Raw genomic sequence first — 24,494 nt, 5'->3', positions numbered from 1 at the left:
GTCCTATACAGGTGCAAGACACACAGACTTTGTTATAGTTTTGTTTCTCTTCGTGATCATTTTGAGTCTCTCCCTGGTCGGTTCTTGTTAATCTGACATCTTGCAAGTGAAGACCAGGGGCCCCCTGACACTTTGGGCCCCTGGGCCTGTGCCTCCTAAGCCCGTTCAATAATCCATACATGTGTGTTTTGTGTATTCTCTGACTATTCATCGCTCTAACAAATCTAATGGTGATTACATGTTTTTATAATCAAACAGAAATGAATTCAGAACAGTAATTACTCACTTTGTTCACAGCTCTGATAAATCTACTAAATCAACTACTGTGCTCCGCTGTGTAACATATTTCATACACACTATCCCACTGATAGCTTCATGTTCTCCCAGCTGTAGGCTCACTGTATGTTAAACATTATCAGATGTTCAGAGCAAAGGATACGAAGCACTAAGATCTTGGGGAACTTCTGTATTGTGAACTTCTTAGTGCATCTCCTCCTGGCTTTACACCTGTAGCACGTCTGTGGAGAAGACACACAGTTTGTTAACTCACTGTTTAGAGAAAGACATTACTTCAATGTTGCAGCTGGTGAAGGTGGGGCAAGGTGGGGCTGACTTTACAACAAAACTGTACATTAGCACAGTCCCTGAGTAAATGTACTTTGCTCCACCACCCGCCTGTTGGTCGTTGGACACTTACCGGCTTCTCGTCCCCGTCGAGGACGTCTTCTTTGGTGAAGAGCCGCATGCAGTCCATCAGACTCACCTCACCGTAGCCCTTCTGAGCACAAACATAGACGCAATGACATTAGCATGCGCGGGAGCAACCACACAGTACACACACACAGACACACACAAAGCAAAGCACAAACAAAGACAGGGAGGAAAACAAGGAGCTCATGTCAGGAGATGAATTAATACAGAGCAACACAGAGAGAGAGTCACCTCTGCACCACGCATTGTGCTGACGTGTGTCTGTTGACCTTCTGGGACTTGTTATGCAAAGCTGACCAACATCCACCTGTCTATGTTACATCTGTACGTGTGTGTGTGTGTGTGTGTGTGTGTGTTTTCTAACCTTGGCGATCGGTAGAGAGAGATCCCAGAAGGGGTCGAAGACGGTGGAGCAGAAACCACAGTGACTGCAGGTTAGAGAGCTCTTCAGCTGCCCTACAAACAGGTCTGGAGGAGCAGGTAGACAGATGACATGATGCTATCACTGGCTCAACACATCTGTCATGAAAAATATCAATGCATCGGTATCTAAAACCAAAAGTCAAATATTCTACTTACCGACGATCTTGCTGTCTTCTCTCTCGAGATATTTACTCCACATCTTCTTCCCTTTCTCTTCATCCCTGAACATGAAGCACAGATGAGACATAAGACCCACACACAGAGTGATGGAGGAGACGGTCAGGACGGGTGGAGACACACTGATGATAACACTGATTCAGTAAAAGGGTGGATAATGTAATGGGTCATAGCAGAGAACAGCCACTACTTAGAGACCTGACCTACTTTATTACAGGTGGCAGATTAAGAGATTAAAACACACTTTCTCCCCTGACACACATTTATAACACAAAATAAGTATCTATCTGCATTGTTTTTAATATTTGGGTGAAGTGGACCTGTTTTCAGGGTAATGCTGAAAGTTGCAGAGATTAACTGTGACCCTTAAACAAGCCGCGGTTAGATAACTGATAATTATACCCAAGAAGAATTGGAGCATTAAGCTGATCTGGGCCCCAGAGAGGCAACGACTGCACACTGGAGGTGAAACTGTCGCACGCAGCCTTAAATTAAAGCTTAATGATGAAGCCTTAATGATTCATGTTGCCTCTGTCGGCCCTGTTTACATACTGGATACCACACTGAGCATACACGAGGTGTTCACAGTGGCCCTGATGATTTTCTATTCTTCAGTTAAGAAGTGTTTTGTTTTGGGGTGACGACAATATTATTACTGAAATTCTATTAGTTACACTACTCATCACTGGATAAAGTAATGTTGTTACTGCCCAATACTGTTTGTGAAGCATTCCTAAGATCATACAAACATTTTCCATGAGCAGGAAGGTGTCTCTGCAGGTACACACACTGTCTAGCGGGCAGATTACTTACGGCAGGTGGTCAAAGTCCTCCACGGTGCCTCTCGGCCTGACGGTGACCCTGTTGACCTCGTTGTGCAGGCCGTCCAGGAGGAAACGCAGGAACTCCTGAGCATCCTGTTGGCTGTAAGACACAGACACAGTCAGAAATATTAATATCAGGGTTCTCACAGTCATGGAAAAGTTTTAAAATTCTGTCCACAAAAATGTGTTTGAACCCAAGAACATGATGACGTTATTGATTCAGACATATGTCTAGACATGCAGTCATATTATCATCAGACAGAGACGATGCTAACTGCTCCTAAAAGATGTATGACAGCTTATAAAAGTTAGAGTGAAGAGTGCGCCAAACTTACTTGTATCCCACAAATCTGGGAGCGTATCTCTGGATCTGAGTTTTGAATTCAGACGGGCTGACCGCCTCACTGCTGGACGACGACCACATGGTCTGTATCAGCTTGGCAAATTCTACCAGAAAAGAAACAACCAAGTTATACACACACTGGGACATGATATGCACTATGTATTCATGTTGGTGGTGAACTGAAGGTACAACTCATTGTCTCACCACATATTCATGCAGTCCTGAACACTAATAAGACCTAGATAAACATTGTGCCTCTCCATGTGGACATAAGAAGAACCAGTTTGCCTCTGTTTCTAACACACGTTCTGAAAGATGCAAATCTAATCCAGAGGTAAAGACTGGGAGCAGCTGTGCGAAGTGTTTGATTTGGACTCTAGGGGGCCTGCGTGACACGTCTCTTACCTTCCATGAGGGCTGTGTTGGTGCGGCTGTTGTTGTTAAGGTCTCTGCGGTGCGAGTTGTGCAGGCAGTAGTCTCGCAGGCTGTGTGTGTTGCTGAGACACTGCAGGATACTGTTCATGAAACACTGCAAGACAAAACATCACACACACAGTTTGATTCTCTGACGGATGAAAAAGCTCCATTCGTTGGTGAAAGACATGAAGAGCTGTGTTTGCACTTACAGTTTACAGTTGTCTTGTAAATGTCAGTTTTACATTGTTTAACAAGGATCCTGACAGTCTCATTCAAACATAACACACTGGTCAGTATGTGACCTAATTGGTGTCTTGCATGATCTCCACAGCTGAATCTAGCAAATTAAAGGAAACTTGAATGACTGGCTCACTGTAACTCTAGCCTCCGTGCACCAGTCAAGTTTCTCTTAACATTTTACATCCATGTCTGAAAACATGGATGTTTCACACAGACTTTATCCCTTCATACACACTCACACACCGATGACACAGTCACTGGGAGCAATTTGGGGTTCAGTATCTTGCCCAAGGATACTTTGACATGCAGACTTGAGCTGGGTATTGAACCACCAACCTTCCGATTAGAGGACGACCTGTGCTACCTCCTGAGCTGCAGTCATAAAGTCAAAGTTTATGAGCTGAGGTGCAAGTGAGCATTTAATTTATCCTGGAAACAGGACTTTAGCTGGTTGATGTTTGAGGATGTCGGCAAAACTCTAACTACTGGTCTGTACTGTGCAGTTTGCTGCAAGTTCGAGAGCAAGGCGGATAAAACAGGGTGGTTTTTCATGACAATCATCTTCAATCTTTATTGTTATTCACAATTTGTATAGGTGCAAATATAAATTGGCTTTAGGCAAATAGACTTCTGACCCACTTGGCTGACTGAGCAGGTTGTTAAACCCTTTGAAACCTGAGCAAATGATTAGTTTAAAAACATAGGAAGAAGAGATGACCCCTAGAAAACAAAAAAAGGAAATGACCTTGAAAGAGTGCTTCAAAATTGTTATAATTCTGTAACATAATTTTAAAATATAATGATTATAATAATCATGAATATAGATTTTTTAAAAATATTTTTTCCCCTTTTAAAAAAAATAATTTTCTTAATTTATTTTTATTTTTTTTTTGGCAAATTGTGGGACATTTCTTACCAAGTTGCTCATTGCCTTTTTCCCCTTGTTTTTTGAAAGAAACTGCATCAATGTCGCTCAGTGTTCAAAGGTTTAATTATTTGCAAAAGGCATCTGAAAGCAGCATGAGAAAAGGGATGTTGCTCCAGGTTTCAGAGGTTTAAAGGGAGCTGTTCGATACTGATTTGATATTCAATTACAATATACTCTAGATACAAATAGTGTACAATATTGAACAATTTTGAGTGATGTATGAAAACTAAAGGCTGATGTGTTCATTCACAAGATCAACACATTTAGTTAATAATCTTGTGAACAGACTTACTTTTGTCAGGAATCTGATTTCAGTGTTTTTTGTTCCCTTGTTTTCTTTCTTTTTCATATGGAGTACACAATGAGACAGATGGTGCACACATCGCTGTCAATTACTGAGAAGCACACTCACAGATGATTAATTGTCCCACACCCAGGCACATTAAATGGGTGGAGCACTATCTACTAAAGCTCAAAGTTGTAAAAACAAAAAAACAAAAATGGTGTTAAATACTCTTGATGAAGGTCCAGAGGGACGGAAACATTAGTATAACCATGAAATTGTGAAGCTGAGCGTGAGCAGCGTGTGGCATCTTCTTTTTTCAGACCAAGTGGGCAAGTGGGGAAAAAAAAACATTCAGTCTGAACCCCGTGGAGACTCATTACTTTTACACTTTGTTGTTGGTGTGTCATTTCATGTCTCTGACCTCCTCTGGAGGGTAATTATCAGATGGACAGATGTGCACTATGTGACTTTACACCTGAAATTACATTCAGATCACAATATTCCTGCATTTTTCCAGAATCTAACCCAGACCTGGTGCACTTTAGTCACACAAACTGTGGTCTGCAGTCATGTGCTGACAGAAAACATCCTTTGGGCCACACAGTCTACATTTCTGCAACACCTCTAAAGGCCGACACACAAAACCGATGGTCAGCTGATGGTCAGTGTTAGGTCGTCAGTGAGTGTCTGGTGCCCTATCCTGCCCATTCAGCATGTTAATTCGGTGACTGCAGAGCCTTTCAGAGAATGAAATCACTCTGATTGGCAGTTCAGCTCAGCAGATGAGAGATGAAACAGAAGTGAGGAAAGTAAACAAACAGCTAAAGTTAAGAAGGAGTGAGGCCAAAACAAATGTGTTACATATGGTTTCTTTAGCCACTGAGCTGTTTAGCAGAAACGTTTTCTCATGGTTTGTGTTACTGTTCACTGGCGCACGGTAAATATGCTCTGTTCTTTCAACATTGGATTGTGTTGTTAATGTGCTAACTGGCTAACTAGCATCAAGATGGTTTTCCGGCTTCCCTTTTTGAGTGACAAATACTGACTACCGCCATCTGCTGGTGTGGAGTTATTTACTCTCATGCAGGCGCAGAACGTATACGTGCTGGTTGGCCAAAGGGTGTAGTCTCCTGAGAACAACAGTCAGCCTACAGATTATAGCTATAAAATATGTAGTAATGCATCTATGATGACTGTAGAATGTGTCATCACTTTGAGCAGTCAAAATATATTGTGTCGATGTGGAAATGCATTAGTTGATTTTTAAATGTTTCCAGGAAAAAGTGAAAAAAATCCCAGTATCATCACTCACAGACACACACACACACACACACACACAGACATGTTGTCAAAGACAGCTCTGTATATATTCTGCTCCCATCACGTGTCAACATGAGACACGTGCAGCAGTTTGGTAAGATCAAACCAGTCAGAGAGAGAAAACGAGTCCTCCCGGTCCATAGTTCAGAGCTCTCTGATTAGGTTACCATACACACATACACACACACACACACACACACACACACACACACACACACACACACACACACACTCTCTCTCTCAGCAAGACACACACCACAGCACACATAGTTTATTTTAAGAGCCATCCTTCTGCCTGTTGCCTGGTAGATAGATTCTCTGCTGGACCACCTCTCTTATGTGGACTCCACCAGATATCAACAAACTGCTCTCAGTGTGACACCAACAGGATGATGGGGATTTAGTGTGTGAGGAATAAGATGTCAGTACTGCAGGACTTTTGGCTCCAGAGACATGTAGTTTGACGTCTATGTGGCTGCTGTACTTACAGTGTTTCCTAGGTTCTTTAGTCCCACCAGGCCCTGGGCACTCTTTGAATTCTGAAAGACAAAAGACACAAAATTTAGATTAAATTCTGAAGACAAATCCACCTCATAATCTTCTTACATGACGACTAGATTTATGTACTGAAATCCACCCAGGAATAAAGAAAGGGTCATCTTGCCAAAATGAAACGAAATGTTAAAATGTCCAGAGCATGTTTTTTATTCCAGGAGCTGTAGGACATGCTAATAGTGATAAATTACATCTCATATTCTATTCATACATTATTTTAACATAATGTTGCATCATGACGTGTTATTGTTTTGAACTTCTACCTCCCTTTGTCTCATTCTTACATTTATATGTATATATAAAAAAAATCCTAACAGAGTCTCTGGTAAATACTCCCTGTTTGCTTTGAAGCATTTTTCCTGTCAGTCACTGTTTCTGTTTTAACTCCAGATTTACTACATTTGCTAAAATGTCTCTGGACAAACCCCAGAAAACTGATTGGAACAACTTCTCTTTAGCTGTGACTGGAGTTTATATTTGAGAAAAGTTTTGGCAACACATTTCCCCCCTTAAGGTTACAGATTGTTTTGGTGTGAGTTGCAGAGTGTTGGAGATATTGGCCGTAGAGATGTCTGTCTTCTGTCTTATGTAATGGAACTAGATGGCACTCAGCTTGTGGTGCTCAAAGCGCCAAAAATACATTTGAAAGACTCAACAGCGATGTCTCTTGAAAGAAATCATGACCCGGTTGTGAGCAGTTTCATGTTGGAACTACTTTCTTTCAACCGAAGTGCACCCACTGACCCTATCCCTGCTCAGAAGGAAGCATACATCTACTCATGGACGTGCAACTTTTTGGCCAAGACACAGACGACATGAGGCGACGCAGCAGGGGGCTTTTGTTGCCGCTAGTACTCTGAATTCAGTTTGGTGTGTCTGGGCCTTAAGAGGGAAAATATGTATTTTTGATTTTGGGGTGAACTGTCTCTTTAAGTACTTGTAAGGCAAAGTATCTGAAACACATAAATAACTGTATTTATGATTACCAGAGGAGAAAGAATCAATGAAACCCACACTAGAAAACACAGTTCTTGGTCAGAGAGACAGTCTGTTATACATTGAAACCTCTGTTTGTTTCCCCACCTGATACATAGACTCAGTACCTTGTTTTTCCATTTAATAACCAGGACTGTACATGAGTCGCCATCAGCTGTTTTCGAACACTGCTGAAGTGTTTCAGGCTGGATTTCCCAGGAGTTTGGAGAATCAGCAAAACCCAGACAAACAACACAGATATGAACTCTCTGCACTCTGCAGATGAACGTGCGTGTTGTGTCCGTCCAGGAGTGACAGACATTATCTTTAGAGAGGAACTTGTTTTTGTTATCTCGCAGTCAGTTCCTCTCTTGCTAATCACTCCCAGATGGCAGAGATCTGATCAACAGCAGCAGGTAACATGGAATCAGTGCACCTTAAGGATTTTCTACACTGTGGCTTTTTACTGTTTTAGACTCCCGGAGCAACAAACCATGAAATACAGACATTTTTAGCTCAGCAAAACACAACAGATGGCAAAGCATATTATGGTGATTTCAACATCTTAAAATGGTACAAAATGCTTTGCAGAACTTATGTCATCACTTGCTGCAGTTAAATTTCATTACATAAGTTGAGTAGTTATATAATTGAGTAGCTAGAGGAAGAACTAACAAAGAACACGGGGGCGGATAAGAAATGCACTTGTGCCCTCGACTAAGGAGCAGAGGCAGCAGGCAATTATGCTTCAGAAAACACCAGCTATGCCAAATTTAATTCAGTTTTTACATCATCTTATCTACCTGCATCACTGACTGAACCACCGGCATGCCTCATCAAAAGACGTGTCGTATTGATCATGCTTTTGTAACTAATATATCATAAGCTATTTCAAGCTCTAACTCCTGTCAAACACTGACTCCTCTAGCCGTCTTCTGCATGACAGTAGGAGCTGTGTCATTATAAAGTATGTACAGAAGAACTAAGAGAATTTTTTTGACCAGCTTCAGTTTTAATGAATATAAACAAGCTGACGAGAGGCCAAGCAGTGAAACCAGCAGCGTGGTAACTTGAGATTGTATTTTCTGAGCAGAGAGCAACTCTGCAGGGCCGGCAGCCTAACACCAGTCACCTGATCTCACTGGCAGCTGAAATCTATCTCACCCACATGCCCCCTGTTACCCTCAACCGTGGAGAAGCTGGAGCAAATTTACCGACAGCACTATCTATCAGGACCACCATGAAAACACTTTGAGACCACAGGAAAGATACGATCATTTAACCGTTTTACCCACTAAAACAATCTGTGTGTGAAGATGAAGAGGAGATCGTTTATAAAGGAGTTTTAAAAGTCCTCATTAGAGATAAGTCGCATGAAGCCTAGAAACCTAGAATTACTGCTTTGCGGTTGAACTTTCAATTTAATCCATGTCTGTCACCAATTCAGTATCTGACCAAATGTCTCCCCTTCTGTTCCTGAGATATGATGTTAAGTAATAGCCAGAAAAGTGTTTTTGCAGAACATTATGATGTCACAGTGAAGGTGACCTTTGACCTTTTGGATATAAAATGTCAGCACTTCATCCTGTTAGACATTTCAAGTTTTATCAAAATTAGCGTATGAAATCTTAAGCTATGGCTGAAAATGTGTTTGTTTTCGAGGTCACAGAGACCCTGACCTTTAACCTTCGAACACCAAATTCTTATCAGTTCATGCTTTAGTCCAAGTGGACGTTTTTGCCAATTTGAGGAAATTCCCTCAAGGTGTTTGTGAGATATCGCCTTCAGGAGAATGGGACAGACGCAAGGTCACAGTGACCTTAACCTTTGACGTATGACCACAAAAGTCTGATCAGTTCATTGTTGAGTAAAAGTGGATGTTTGTGCCTAATTTGAAAAAAAATCCTTCAAGGCATTCTTGAGATATTGCATTTATGAGAATGGGACAGACAGGCAGACAACCCGAAAACATAATGCCTCCTGCTAAGGCCAAAAACATGATTTTCAAGGTCACAGAGACCTTTGACCCCCGAACACCAAGTTCTAATCAGTCTATTCTTGAGTCCAAGTGGATGTCTTTTGTCGAATTTGAAGAAATTCCGTCAAGGCCTTTGTGAGATATGACGTTCACAAGAATGAGACAAATGCAAGGTGACAGTGACCTTGACCTTTGAACACCAAAGTCTAATCAGGTCATCATTGAGTCCATCTGAACGCCTGTGCTAAAAAAAATTTCCTCAAGGTGTTCTTAAAATATTGCCTTCACAACAGTTAGACAGATGAGGTCACTGTGACATTGACCTATGACCGCCAAAATCTAATCAGTTTGTCGTTAAATAAATTGTGCTACATTTGAAGAAATTCCCTCAAGGTGTTCTTGAGGTATCATGTTCACAAGAATGGGATAGACGTACGTGAAAACAGACGAACATATGGGTGGACGGACAACCCAAAAACATAACGCCTCCAGCCACGGCTATAACCGGAGCGAGGGCATACAAAGTGGTGGTGATAGCTTATGTTAGTATGAAACCAAACTTCAATCAATCAAAGGAACCAGTTAAGAATATTCGACTAAGTGAGATGATGTTAAAAGCATGTACAATCCCTCTTTTCGAGGCTGTAGACGGCTCATAAAGACTGAGTCTTGTGGTCAGCAGCCTCACCACACACTAGATGTGACCTGACAACCTCATAGAGTCATCTGCACACATGAATGACCATGATCTGCAGGCTGGATGACCTCTCTGACCCAAAGGAGGCGTCCTCTGTGATCACACAGTTCAGAAAGATATCAGCAGCCTAACAGTCTCAGAGGGTGTTATTCGAGTGTGCTGGGAAATGCTCTGAATTATTGTTACAGTATCCTCGACCTGCTGTGCATCAACATGGAGAGTGCAGGGTTCAGCTGATCTGGAGATGGTGATATTACAACATCATTTCCATCCAGCAGAATGTTTTCTGAGAGGCTGTAGCAGTGGGACTAACACAGTTAGAGTTCTGCACTGGTTTAAACTGGTGCCCAATGCATGGATCAATATGAAAGCCTTTTACTTAATGATTTTTACATTACTGATTAATGTTAAAATAGTAAATGTTTTCAAATTGCTTCCCTCTAAAAAACAAGTTATAATCACTGAACCTGTGAGAGGACATATAAATATTACATCTACATGACATTTTCATACAACCTGCCCCCTTGATTTCACTTTAAAGAGGAAAAAACTAAAAGTTGACTAAAATGTCATGACTTCTCATCTGAAGAAATTTCAGTTGTTGTCGACTAAAACTATGAAGGATAAAAATGTCTAAAACGTGACTAAAACTAATGAGCATTTCCATCTCAAAACCAAGATTAAATCTAAAATAGCTTCCCAAATGAACAGTGTTCTGGGGGTTCACACGATTTGGAGCATGTTCGTCTGTTCATCAGTGACGTGAGACTGCAGCTTATCCAGTTAGGAGCACTGACACAGGAAGGGCTTTTTACTATTATATAAATAACCTCCACCATCTGTCTGTTATCCAGGAGGAAGAGGGTTAGTGCAGCACGTGGAAAGGAAAAATCTACAGTTTAATTAACTACGGCTTATCTAAATCCTCCTTTCTGTAAATTCCACTGTAGAGAACAGAGCACCATACAGTCATATAACATATGCACACACACTTCCTGTTGTGTGTGCGTAGCGTCAAGAATTCAGGGATGACTCCAGTGTGACAGGACGCAGGACCAATCCTCTCTGGTCACCTCAAATTTTATTTCATAACAGTCACACAAAGCCTCTCTTCCCCCCACTGTAGGAATGTGTACATCTGACTTTGCTGCACTGTGCTGAGTAATGCCACGGCTGCTCCCAAAAATAGCAGCTTTGCTTTTAATAACGCCTGCTTGTCCACTCGCCATTGGCTGATCCTTTGGCCGGCCTGGCAGACGTCATGACGACGTAACAGCGTCCTGGCTCTGTCTCTGTAGCAACGCTATTCTTATGTTTTTGCGGGATGGAAAGCTAGAGGACATGGTGACATCATGGTGACAAGGCTGAGTGTGGAGGGAGTGTGTGTATGTGTGTGTGTTTGTGTTTGACTCAGTGTGTGTGTGAGGGTTTAGAGTGTGAGGGACTGGCTGTGAATGACTTAGAGCAGATGTGACTTTTAGACGAGGATCATTTTCAGACTGAAGCTGAAAACAGCCGTGTGCTGATATTCAGCATTTCAGCTCCACCATCCTGAGTTAACAAACAGGCTTTTAACTCAGTATTTTATTCTTGTTTAAATGCAGAATTTAGAGCGTCACGGGGCACTAAAGTGCTCCGCTAAAAGCCACACTAATGACGTTATTTTTGGTGAGTTAGCAGCACCTTAGGGGCAGGGTGCAGCAAACTGGTGAGGAACATCTCCCTCGCCACACTGGAGGGACTTGATTACAGAGACAATGACTTATTCTAACTAGCAATGTTCAGGGACAAGCATTGCTCATATTGGTAGTAAATGATACCAAAATCAAGACATAACATTATTTGTGAAATAGCAACCTGTTGTGCATTATCTAAATTCTACTACCTCTATTCAGCTGACAGACACTGTAAAATGCAGTCAGTCCTTATTTCTAAAGCGGCGTGTCAAACAGGATTCTTAAATGTTTGTGTGTGACGATCCATGAATCACTGAGCTATGATCCCAGTCTGTAGCACCATAATGACAGCTAATTCGGTTATGCAAATTCTGCTGTGATTCTTCTGTATAAGCAGTTTAAACCAGCGCAGAGAACGCATGTGGGATTTAAGTCATGTACTAACAGAAAAGCTGGAGCAGTGTAACATTTTCAGCATTTACAAAGAAAGCCCTGTTTACACCTGGTATTAACAGGTGTCCTGGGGAATCGGACTACAAGAACAGAAGTGAAAGTTGCTCAGTGGTGGTATGACATTACCCGGATGATCAGTGCTACTTCTGCATCATTAGGCCCATAGAGCAGGCACACTGGAGCCTTACGGGCTGCAGAGCACGGCCAAGATTAAATCTTGATAGTGGAATGAGTCATTTCTCAAGGGCTGTCAACCCCAAAAAATGTATCCACTGATTTATAGATGTCTCTTTCCCAATACATCTATGGGAAGAAGTTTATTTGGGCCCAGTGGCATCATGTGACGGTCCCCAGATATTGCAGTACCACTGTTTGGCCACTACGAACATTGGCTTCAAAGCCTGCTGCACTTTCTGCGGGTCTGGTGTGTATGCTAATGTGTCCTGGGCAACACTAAGGACCGCCTACTCAGGTGACATGCTTGCTTATCTGACGCCTCACCAAGTTTTCAATTGGTGCATCACACAGACACAGCGTTGAGGGACTGTTCCCGGAGCCACTCTGCTCCCAGCGAATGGTCAGTTCAATGTCTGCCGTGCTAACATGAGCTAACACAGCAGCAACAGCAGAAGCAGACAAACTCACACTAACATAAAAAAGCTAGACATGTTAAACCAGTTAATAGCCATTAGGTAATCACTGTTAGGTAATGCAGGGTTTCCCCACACGTTCAGTTTTTTTGTGGCGGCCTGCCATGAGTAAAACATCTGCCACCACAAATAGATTTTCTATTTTTGGGCCTGGACCGTTCGTTATGAGCACTACTGAAATATATATATATATATATATATATATATATATATATATATATATACATCTTAAGTTATTCATAGCACTACACTGTCAGAGACAAAGCAGCAGAACTTCAGGCACATTGAAAGTAAAACTTAACCTTTCATTCTGCTGGGTCTTAAAGTTTGCATTCACTCGCAGCAGCTGCTCCTCTCTGATCAGCTCTGAATGGCTTGACAGATCAATTCTCCACCCTGCGAATTATAAACTGCAGCTTTGTAAAAAAACATAACTAATCAGGGCTTGACGCTAACTTTTTTCCCAAGGAGCACATGTGCTCCTAAGTTGAAAAAGTAAGGAGCGCACAAAGAACTTTAGGGGCACAATGTAAATTGATCAAATAATGTGTTTTCTGTAATAAACGTGATGCAAATAGACATTTACAAGCAAAATTATTTAATGAATTTGTATACAAAATATACAGAAAGGTAAAATCATCAAGTTTTGAAAAAGTATTGCAATTTAATTTTGTCTTTAATGTTATTATCTTATATATATTATCTTTGTAATATGATTATCTCATATAATGTTATTACTATCCTAAAACATTCTCCAGGTCCTCTGAAACTCTGCAGGACTGAAGCCTCTTTCACACAGAGCTTTCGCGGCGCCCACCGCGGGGTAGGGCGCAGAGGACAAGATTTGGGGGAGTACAGGCTCGTTCAGGAGCTACAGCTCCATGGTGACCGCTTTCGGGTCTACCACAGGCTCCTCTCTGCTATTGGTGTCATCACAGCGCGTTGCGGTGAATTTAAAAAAAATTCAATTCGAGCGCAGGCTGGCGGCGCGCACCGCTCAGCTCAGCGGCAGAGCGGTGCGCTCTTGCGCACACACACAATGAATGGGTTTGTCGGCGGAGGTCTGCGCTTTGCGTGCTCTGTGTGAAAAGGGCTTTATTTCCACCCTGCCCAGCAGCGGTACCGTGGCGAACGGTCCCTAAAGGCCTCTACACATGATCAGCTGTAAAACCGCTTTGCGCTGGCTGTCCCATTGTTTGTCTATGGAGAGGGCAGCAACGCCTGACAAAGCACCTCTACCCTTGGCGTCGCGCACGATATTCATTGTGCTGACGGTAGCTTGGAAAACCGCCCATAACCGTGTCACACGGGGAAGAGGGAAGGCGGCTGGAGTTCCTCCAACATTTGCGGTTAGATTATCATATTTTTTTATTGACAAAAATATAGGCTGCTTTGGCTGATTTTTTTATGCGCACATGTGCCGCTAAATATTTTTTACAGTTCGCACACACCTATTTTTAGTCGCAAATGCGAGTGAAACGCTCGCACTGTCGAGCCCTGCTAATAGAGAGCTCCGCCTGCGCTGCGTTCACAGACCTGCAAGAACCTCCAAATTTAGAAAGGGGACACAAATGATACAAAAAGACACTCAAGCATTTGTCTCCTAGCAGCGCTTAGCTAATGATGGCTGTAAGTGTGTGTACAGCATGACAAACCTCCTGCCCAGTAAACACAACAGCACACAGGTCTTTGCAAACAGAATGATTCACATGGCGATTTGCATGTAGAGCGAGGACGTGACATCTGATCACAAGTGGTCACTTGAGTCACATGTGGTGATGCATTCTAATGCCAGGTGTGAACAGACAGACTTAAAGCTGTCCACTCAGGATCAGACCACTCAAGATGCATGTTAATACCAGCTGGTAACATGCTCACAGTGAGTGTACAGAGATGCTTCAATGCAAAAAAAGAAGTCTGAAATGAACAGAAAGCTGCTGGATGTTCTGGTAAGAGTTTTCTTTGTAACCATGATGATTTAAAGGTGCTGAAAATCATTACATTTTTAAGATTTTGTGCATCAAAAAACACTGTTAACTCTGAAAAAAGCTGTGAATCAATTAGAATAAATTATAAATTTGTCATTTCAAGTCAACATAACCAAACACAGCAAACAGCCAAAGAGGAGCCACTGATTGATTAGTCATCGTCACTTATCAGCCAACAGTTATTCAAATTCCGTGCATCCGTCTGGGATATTTAACAACATGATAAGATGATCTGATAATTAACCACCTCACTATCTTACATAACATGTTCATACATCAACTCATCTGTCAAAATTTTCAGTTGCAGTTGGAAATAGATTTAACTCAAGCAGAGAGGTTTCACCAGAGAAGCACTGCGTGCGAGAAAAGGATTTCTGTTTGAAGAGGAAGCGATGGGAGGAATAGAGAGGAGGGAAACAAAAAACCAACAGTCACAAGAGGGAACGTACATCCACTGTTCATATTCCCAATCGTTCGATGTGAGCGGACTGATACGTACTGTACACAAAAGAGGCAGCCCAGGGGGATAACTTTGCATAAACGCTCTATTCATAAATGTCAGAAGTAGCTCAGCCAACTAGTGAGCTACTCTTGAAACCCTACTCCTTGGAGGCTAAAAGCATGGTGAACAGAGAGGCCACGTTAAAAAGCATTCCAGTTTGAACTGCTTCCTAAAGCCAGGAATGAGAGACAGCAGAAATGTCTCTTTGGCATGTACCCAACAGGGCGGAAGTAAAATCTGTCTATCCTCTGTGCTCAATTAATTCAAAGATGTGGGCCTGAGGGACGGAGGGTGGTGTTAGAGCAGAGGAAATGGGTCAAAGCAAGGTGAGGAGGCTGGAAGAGATCAATAATCCCTGATTATGGCTTCGCTTTCCAGGCTGACTTAAAGGAAAACAGCAGACAACAACAACAAAGAAAGAGAAAAAGAAAGATTCTGCATTTTTTCTCCTCGTTCGACTCGATGAACTTTGTCTCACAGCAGGGAGATTATACTGTTTGGCATTCTGTGTTCCCATCAAGCATAATCTAAGGAATGCACGTGTGTAACAAATGCCTGACATGCTTAACTTTAGCGTCAGACATCACAAGATATTGATCAACAGGTGACAACAAAAAAACTGACTCAACTGACTGATCGGTTCTTAAGGCTGCAGTCTTGTCATAAGGAAAATAACACCCATGCACTTGATTGAGTTCATCAGACTCATTTGTTGTTGACTATTTATTTGAAATAAAAACAGTATACAAACTTATTGTCGTAATAGTGAGGTATGAGTTCAATAAAGTGGATAAAGAAGCTCCACTGCACACGTACAGAAAAAGATCCTGGGACCAGGTTCATATTATTCTGCTAGTCGACAGTTGGCAGCTGAAACATGCACCATCTTGATGATGCACTGATTTATTGGCTGAGCCGATATTCGCCTTATTGACTGTCATCGGGCTATCAGCAAATAAGATGACAGTCACTGTTGACAATGGCCGTTGTGTCTTTTGCACAGGCTAAAAAGCAGGGCTTCAGACTAACAGCCATAAACTGAAATTAATGACCAGGTACAAGAAGAATACAATGACTGATTGTAAAATGGGCTCTGTTATCTAACTGCTGTGTGACAAGATGACAAGTAGCAGACGTCGTCCTGGGGACAATAGAGAACGTGTTTAGGACGAACAGAGATCTTCCCTGGGACAGCTTAAGGATGAAATGACGCAGTAAACTCACTATCGTCACATCAGAGGACACTAGCCTGGTTAGACCATCCTGATGACGTGAGCTCAACATTCTGTTTCGCTCTCTGTATCAGTCTGAACTCGGTGCCCTCTCAAACACTTTCAGTAGGCAGGAGTTCTCGCCATGACAGACAAACATCAGTGTAACAAAACACCGGGGAATGTCTTCTTCATCATCAACAGAGCCAGTTGATAGATCAAGCTTTTGACAAATTCAGGTGGAAGAACGGCGAAACGTTAGAGTTAGTGCTTGTTGCTTCAGGAGCTGCCATTACAGCCTGCAAGCTGAATGAGTACTGGGTAAAGGTAAACTATAATGTTCTCATGATGTGCTCAGTGTAATCTTGTAAAATGTAGTTTTTGGTGGGAAACATAATAAAATATATAAAAAGAATTTTAAAGCAGTTATTTTTTTAAAAGATGTTTATCATGTGAAAAGTTATATTAAAGGTTTCATAAATGTGTTTTAATGAATTTGTGCTCATTCAAAGGTCGTTTAATGATGGGCTTAATGACTTATTTTTTATTTTTTCTGGCAGAGATTTCTTTGTTACCTTGACACAAAAGGGGAATAAATAACAAAAAAACAAACAAAACAACTGTATAAAAACATTAGTATCAGCTAAATCGTTATTTTAAACACTGGTATCAGTCCAGAATTTCAATACTGGTGCATCCCTACAACCTAGCAAACATGGATGTGAATAATACACTATCTAAATTATTCATACAGCCTGCATTTAAAATAGTTTTGCATTCAGTACATTTGTCCAACCTCTAGGATACACAGGTTTTGGTGAGAGACAGAATGTAAAAGTTTGTGTACAAGAAAACTCCTTGAGTTACTACTTTACTATAAATGTTTCAGCAGGTTTGTCTGTCTGAATTATTCGGCCTGAAGCCTAAACCCTGTCCAAAATAACTATAACCTCTGGTTAAATTAAATATATTGGGAATTTTGTGATGAGAACGGAAAATGGAAAAAAAGTCTTCCTGTTTGAAGTGAAGTTAACATTCGACTTAACCTTTTAATAAAGACTTCCTCTCTACAGCCTAATGCAGGCACTTGTTGCTGCAGCAGCTCTGGAGTAATCTAAACCCTGTGGAGACTGGAGATGGTGTGAGAAAATAACAAGCTCTGAGCACAAGTGATATAGCTTAATGAAATCCCAGAAGGGAGCTTATTGCAAGCTATAAATGAGTGCACAGGAGCATTCTGATCATCTCTGTATCATCTGCTGTTCAGCTCAACCACTCTTCATCGTTTATATGAACAAAGAACAAGCACAATATTTCTTTATATCAGTGCTGCTCATTAAGAGGGTATGAGTAATGTGTGGACATCAGTACTGATATATTTTGGATTGAGAATATTTTTAACATTACTAATAGATTTAAATGATACAAGGAGTGGGATATATGGATAGAATACAGAAAAAAACAATTTAGACACTGTTGATGGATAAAATAACAAGCAAGTAATGTCTGTTTATTCGCTGCGCCTGGCAGCTCCATAGATCGCTCTGTTGGTTGGTCGATCGTCCACAACAACGTTCCAATGGTTTCCTTACCCTAAGAGGCTGAAATTTGGCCAGAGGTTAAGAGTGTGGGTGTTTGTGTTAATACTAACTGAACAAAAGGGGTTGGGGCATGGGTTGGCAATACAGTGACCTACTGTGAAAAGGCGCATAACTTCCAAATGGATTCACAGACTTGCTTAAGATTTTGTGGAAAGATTGGTCCAAAGTAGAGATGCACAATGTTGGATTTTTGACTGATATCGGATAGGCTGATATATAACCACTTATTTGGCCGATACATATGTTGATATATCCACTTTTTTCCCCACCTAATTTTAGTGATCATCGAGTCTCTTCTGTAGTAGAATTAACATCATATTATACATGCATACTCTTATCATGACGGCCCACAAACAGATGGAGACATGAAATATTTTCAATGTATGTAATATTCATTGTGCAAAACAAGAAAAATTGATTTTATTCGTTTTAAAGCAGACATTAGCCGTTACCGATGATGTACCAATATTATCATGCATCCCTAGTCCAGACCTTTGAATCCACCCATTCTACCAAGTTCGAGTTGACAGTTTGCATCTAGCATCGTGATGTGAAACAGCTGTTTCTCAGTTAAAATAAAAAACAAACAAGCATTGTTAAGTGGTTTACTGGAACCAGAAAGGAGTAATAGCAACAATGGCAAACGCCATAGACAAGACAGATGCTGCTATCACTATCAAGGCTAAATTTACATATCTTCTCAATTTCGCCCAGCATCGTAGTTTGTTTCACTTCATTCTGCTCCACTCTTAAAGCCCAGGCAAAACAGGTACGTTGGCATAAGGTAAGGTAAGGTAAGGTAAGGTAAGGTAAGGTAAGGTAAAAATTTAATGTCCCTGTGGGGCAATTTGAGATACCGACAGAGGTCATGGGTACAACAAAACAGTCAGTTCAATAACACACAGAATCCAGTATCACACACTGTCAGGGGTAAATCATGGACATTAGTGGTCACTGCTGGTTAAGATCAGCAACAGCTGACAGAACAAAGGACAATCTGTAACGCTTCATGCTACATTTAAGGAGGCAAAACCTTGGCCCTGATGGAAGCATCTTAAACTCAACATGGAGGGGATGCTGAGAGTCTGAGACAACAGACCGAACTTTAGAGGCTACCCTCTCTTCATAGAGATGCTGGAGGTTATTCAAAGTAACACTAGTGATCTTACAGCACAACTTGACCACTTCTTCCATCTTGTTCTTGTTTTTAAGGCTCAGATTACCAAGACATGACGACTCATCAGTGTAGACTGATGATAGATAAAGGTAGATCAATTGGTCTCCAATCAATTTTGAGTACACTGAATTTCCAGCACAAAGCTTTTATTTTGAAGTACCGTTTACTGCTGTAGAGTGAGCGACTACTGAACAGCTACTTAACAGAAACAGCCAACTAGCTCGACATGGCCAAACACAAGTATGACGCTGAATATTTTAAACTGTGTGGACCTTGAACTAATGACTAAGAAGAAATCTGGATCCCGTGACTGGACCAGTTGGGAACTACGGTCCTAAATACCCACAGATATTAAAGGGCAAGCTCGGATACTGTAAAATCTACAGCAACATCTCTATCCATTGACACATTTATATTGTCTCATAGTACATAATCTGCCAATTCATCCAACCCTAAATGACATCATTATATCTACAGAATTACAACGGTTGTGAGCGCCCTCTGAAGCAGGTTTTAGATCAAAACTCTTCACTGAAACAAAAAAACAGTGACTTTAAAACATAATATGGATCTTACCAATGGGAGCTGAAGAAGCTAATAGAAAGTCAGTGTGGATGACTAATATCTCTTTGCACTACTGGCAAAGCTCTAATAATAAGCCTCCAACACCACAGCAATAACAAGTGCCACTATCCCCCCCTCTCTGCTCTGCTAGTGTCTCTGGGGCTGTAAACTAAACTTCACACTACCAGCAGCAGGATGCCTGGGTCCACCTGGCAGCACAGAATGCCAACTGCTGATTGGCTGCCACACCAGCGTGAGAGAAAGCAGCAGAACAGTCTGTTCTGACCTGTCTCTCTATTTGGCAGACCATCACAAACAATCTCTCCCTCACTCTTCACGAGTTACCTCTGGTGCTACTGTGGAGCTTCTCCCATGTGAGCACAAGTGACACTTTTCCTTGAACACCGGTTTGTGTGTGCACGTAGACACACACTGGCGCTGGCACTTGATAGGGAAAGAGAGACTGTTTATTTCTCCCTTCTAAAAGCCACCCGAAGGGACAGAATCACCGGAGCTTGTTGAGCTGGCGTCTGGTGATGTGCAGCCACAGCTCATCTCTCTCAAAGACACTCACATGCAAACAAGTAAACAGTGAGATCCTCAGAAGAATGGTCTTATCACAGATAAATGCAGCCCATGATTCTCTGAACTGGCTCCTTGGTTGCATTTTATTAGATCAAAGAGTGTGAGAAGACGCCCTCCACATACCATCTTCACCCAGCGGGGGTATTGCTCTAAAATACATTAGATTAGATAACAGCTAGAGAGCATGTGGCCTTAAAGCAAAGCATCGGATTCTTATATAACAGTCCTGTTCATCCTCACACATCTCTGCTGGTATACATTGCTCTATCAGGGAAATAATTCACCCTCAGTGGCAGCAAAGTTAACTACGAGCTAACAGGCTTGTGTTTACATTAAACTGAAGCCTGTGTCTCATCTCAGCACACTACAGTGAGAGATCGCACCATAGGCTTTGACAAGAAGACTGAAAATAACCAAATACTAATGTGTGACAACGTGCCAACACCTCAGAGCCGTACAGTGTATAAATACCTCACATGATATCTTCACATGAACGATCTACAGCCAAGTTACTCCCACTGTTAATGCCTCTGTGATACACTCAGGCTCTTTCTGGTTATATTTCTCTTTAGTATAAAGAAAAACAATAAGCATAGCACTGCATCTCTGACATTTAAATAGCTTGGTCATAATGACAAATCACAAACAAGAATGATTAACCCTCTGAGACCTGCTGGGCTGCCGTTCCTGTCTTTAAGAGGCTGTCGCAGGCTGAGTTTTAAAGCTAGCTATCATATGAAACCAGATGGCACGTGGTGTGCTAAATTCTAGAGTGATTATAAAATACTTAAATGTGGCCCCCGAACTGTGTGACAAATGGTATCAACCCAAAAATTGAGATAGCCATCATATACTTCCATCATAATATTCTAAGCCCCTTTACACCCTAAAGTTTAACAGAATTAATAGTCACCCTCACCGAAACACAATATTCATTACATATTTATAACTAGAAAAACTTCCACTAAGCTGCATCTCTAATTAATCTTCAGGTTCCCAGCTTTCAGATGATGTTTACCTACACCAGCCAAATCACACCATACTGAAATCATTAAAAAATTCCAATAAATATTGTGACATTAATATCCACCACATCACCCAATCCTTCCATCAACAGAGTCGTTTTGCTTTCTAAAAGACTTAAATGATTAATCAGTGACTGAAATGGTTGGCAGCTTGTTTTTTGTCGATCATCTGATCAATTTCATCATTTCAGCTCCAGCTGTAACGACACAGAGCGATCGTAGAGGAGCAGTTAGAGCGCTGCTACAACCTTTAACCCTCCAGCTGTCAGTGCTGGTGTGCTGTGAGCCTGCTGTGCAGGAACATGTGCACGATCACAGATAACCACACACTCTGTAATGTAAGCTCATGCTAAGAACAGTGCACACACATTTCTGTCACACCGGGATAAAGACGGAGCACTTTTCCCTTCCATGCATGCTGGGAGATGTAGAGGACAGATGATGAGGGAAGAGAGGAAGGAGAAGGACAGGACAGGAGGAGCAGGTGGACGGTGACAACAAAACAGAAAGCGTGCCAAGCTGCCAAGCCTGGCCAGCAGTAAAGTGTACTCTAATGTGATTTCTCATTACATAACAGAAGCTGGCACACAGCAGCTCCACTCCACGCTGTAGCCTGGAAACACACACACAATTACACAGTAAGGTTCTGGTGATCACAAACTGAAAGTCATTTCTCTTCATCTTCTTCTCATATTTGGACGAATACAGCTGACAAGAGGACTTTTAAATCTCAATTTACAGTGTGTGTGTGTGTGTGTGTGTGTGTGTAACTTTAACCTCCATACAACTACACAAGGTGTGGACAGTAATGTAAGCTTGTAATGTAAGAGCGTGTCTCATTGTCAGTAGGGATAAATCACCAGAGGCCCCACGATGGGATATTATCACAATACATAAGTCACGATACATTATTGTGATTTTTGACGTGTTGCAATACAGAGTATTCTGATCAAATATATTGCGATTTATTACCTTTTTTCAACAGCAAATTATGTCCCCAAAGGAAATCTTTGTCAGCATCATCAGATTTATCTAATAAGTTTAAGTTTTCAGTCTCTTCTTCACACAAACTATCAAAAGTTTAATTTGTATTTGTAATATTAATAATTCATGTAATAAAAACAATACTCTGCGACCGTGTAACGATAAGACACAGCCAAACAAAAATATTGCAATACTATGCTGTATGCCCCACTCCTAGTCACCAGTGAGGCTACATGCTAACCACCGGATCCATTTCCAACCCTGTCAGTACACAGCCCAACATATCGGGTCTGCAGCAATAGTTCTTAATAGGATACTGACAAATCACTGTTGAACACTTGTGATTTAATTTAGACTATGTCGAGAGTATCTTTACTTTGTTTATTCATAACTTTTAATAACAGAAATCATTCCAGTGTGTGAGGACGTCAGTAAACTCTGCCTCACTTTGCTTTCTGGCTGCTGGTTCACATGGTTTATCAGGAGAGTTTTAATATTCTGTGTTAAGTACAACCTATTTTAAAGACGCTTTTTTATCACGACAATAACTAAATATGGGGAAAATCATTACATACGGGGTTCCCACACATTTTCATTGACAAAATTGGACCCATAGTAAAATTTTCATTTCAGAAAAGCATGCACTTCACTGTGTCTGCTGCACTTGCCGGCCTGGGTACGGTACTTTTCTACACACACACACACACACACACATGCAGGAGAGTCTCACTTCATATAACAAACAAAGATATTTTAATATTTTTTCTAAATAAGCACAAAACATAAATAGCAACTTTTAAAGTATTAGCATTTGTTTTAAGGCTTAACTGGCTTCCACACCAATGATTTTCTGTAGCCTACATTGTGTACTAAACCTATATTAGCCTATATGTATGTGTCCATATGGAAACAGCCCGAGGAAACATACAGATCCAGTGCATACAGAGAGCCCTGTCAGAATGGCTTATTTCTTTATTTATGCCCATTATGTGCCTACAGTGGGATACATAAGAGCAGTGTAGTAAGAGCAGCTGTAGTGTATGAGGGGGATTAAACAGTGGTTATATAACCAGTGACCTGCCAGTGTAGGCCTAACTGATCCTGGCACAGCCAAGTACAGCAGCTTAAAAGAGCGGCTTACCTCTTCAAATGACTCACTTCAGCGTTAAACTGACATCATCTCTCACTATTATCAGAAATAACATCTGTGTTCTCTTTGTAATGGCAGAAGCCCACGTCACTGCCTCCAAGAAACCACCACACTGCTGCAAAATCTGACCAGGGATTTAACTCACATTAACCTTAATATTACAGATGAGCTTTCAAATGGTCTTAAGTGATGAACTTTTAATAACTTCAGCATCATATGACCCATAAAAGAGCACTTTACTTTTTATTTTTATAGTAACTGCTTGTTGCCACCCACTGTGAGTAGGCTATTGAGGTGATATAACACCAAACGCCAACCTATCCACCACTGAGTAGCTGCTGTTTGGTAGCCTACAGCCAAATGTATTATGTCTCCTTTTATACCAGAGTATTCATAAAGCATCTTAGTAAGTGTCTGATGAGTTGTAAAGCTCTGCCAATAGGAGATGAATAACAATGATAATTCACAGTGATAGTAATGATTAAATTGCGTGTTTTCTGAATGGACTCTGGTGTGACGCTCTCCTCCCAGCTGATATAACGGGACGCAGCGGGCTCTGGCTCTTACCTTGGCTTGATTTATGAGGAGCCCTACGAAAGTTGACACCAGCATGGAGCCGGACATGCTGCCTTTTCTCCGCATCTCCTGCTTCAGGAACGGGAAAGCGGCGGACGGCGGCTCCTCGGGCACGGTGACCGTGTAGGACTGTCGCATGCTCGGCATGCTGGCGGAGGACTGGCGGACCGGTGCGAGTTATTCAGACGACAGAGAGGCTCCTGCTCTTTGGTTGTTGAGACGTTTCTCTGTTGCAACAAGGCGAATAAGACGTTTCTCTCCGGCTGTGATAGGCTCCCTGTCTGTGGTCATTCATTCATTCATATAACGGCAGCAGCCTCACAGACCTGTGGCTTTACCTTTAATAAATCTACCTGCAGATTAATAACCTGTGCTGACAGATAAAGCACCAGAATAAGACTGAATGATTACAAATATCTCCTGGTTGTCTCAGGGACACAGGTGTGAGCTGCTCGCGGCTCCGTTAACGGTAATAAAC

The 24,494-nt window shown here is 41.6% G+C and overlaps 1 protein-coding gene across 5 annotated transcripts in view; it reads right to left on the bottom strand.

Annotated features, from left to right (window-relative positions):
• usp2a (ubiquitin specific peptidase 2a) overlaps positions 1-24,494 on the bottom strand; it is a 61,278-nt gene that overhangs the window by 4,105 nt on the left and 32,679 nt on the right. For 2 of the 5 annotated variants that reach the window (XM_033632201.2, XM_033632200.2), the window contains exons 4-11: positions 6,158-6,208; positions 2,884-3,007; positions 2,471-2,582; positions 2,125-2,235; positions 1,291-1,355; positions 1,076-1,179; positions 698-778; positions 440-518 (exon numbers count right to left, since the gene is read on the bottom strand). In XM_033632201.2, the coding sequence (XP_033488092.1) occupies positions 440-518; positions 698-778; positions 1,076-1,179; positions 1,291-1,355; positions 2,125-2,235; positions 2,471-2,582; positions 2,884-3,007; positions 6,158-6,208 (727 nt within the window). Of the gene's footprint in view, positions 1-439; positions 519-697; positions 779-1,075; positions 1,180-1,290; positions 1,356-2,124; positions 2,236-2,470; positions 2,583-2,883; positions 3,008-6,157; positions 6,209-24,007; positions 24,308-24,494 lie in introns of those variants that run through there. The other 3 variants (XM_033632204.2, XM_033632205.2, XM_033632202.2) reach the window with 3 other exon arrangements.

This window comes from Epinephelus lanceolatus, chromosome 4, assembly GCF_041903045.1.
Source record: "Epinephelus lanceolatus isolate andai-2023 chromosome 4, ASM4190304v1, whole genome shotgun sequence".
NCBI lineage: Eukaryota > Metazoa > Chordata > Actinopteri > Perciformes > Serranidae > Epinephelus > Epinephelus lanceolatus.
Note: the sequence above shows the minus strand (reverse complement) of the source record. Positions and strands in the feature narration are given on the sequence as shown.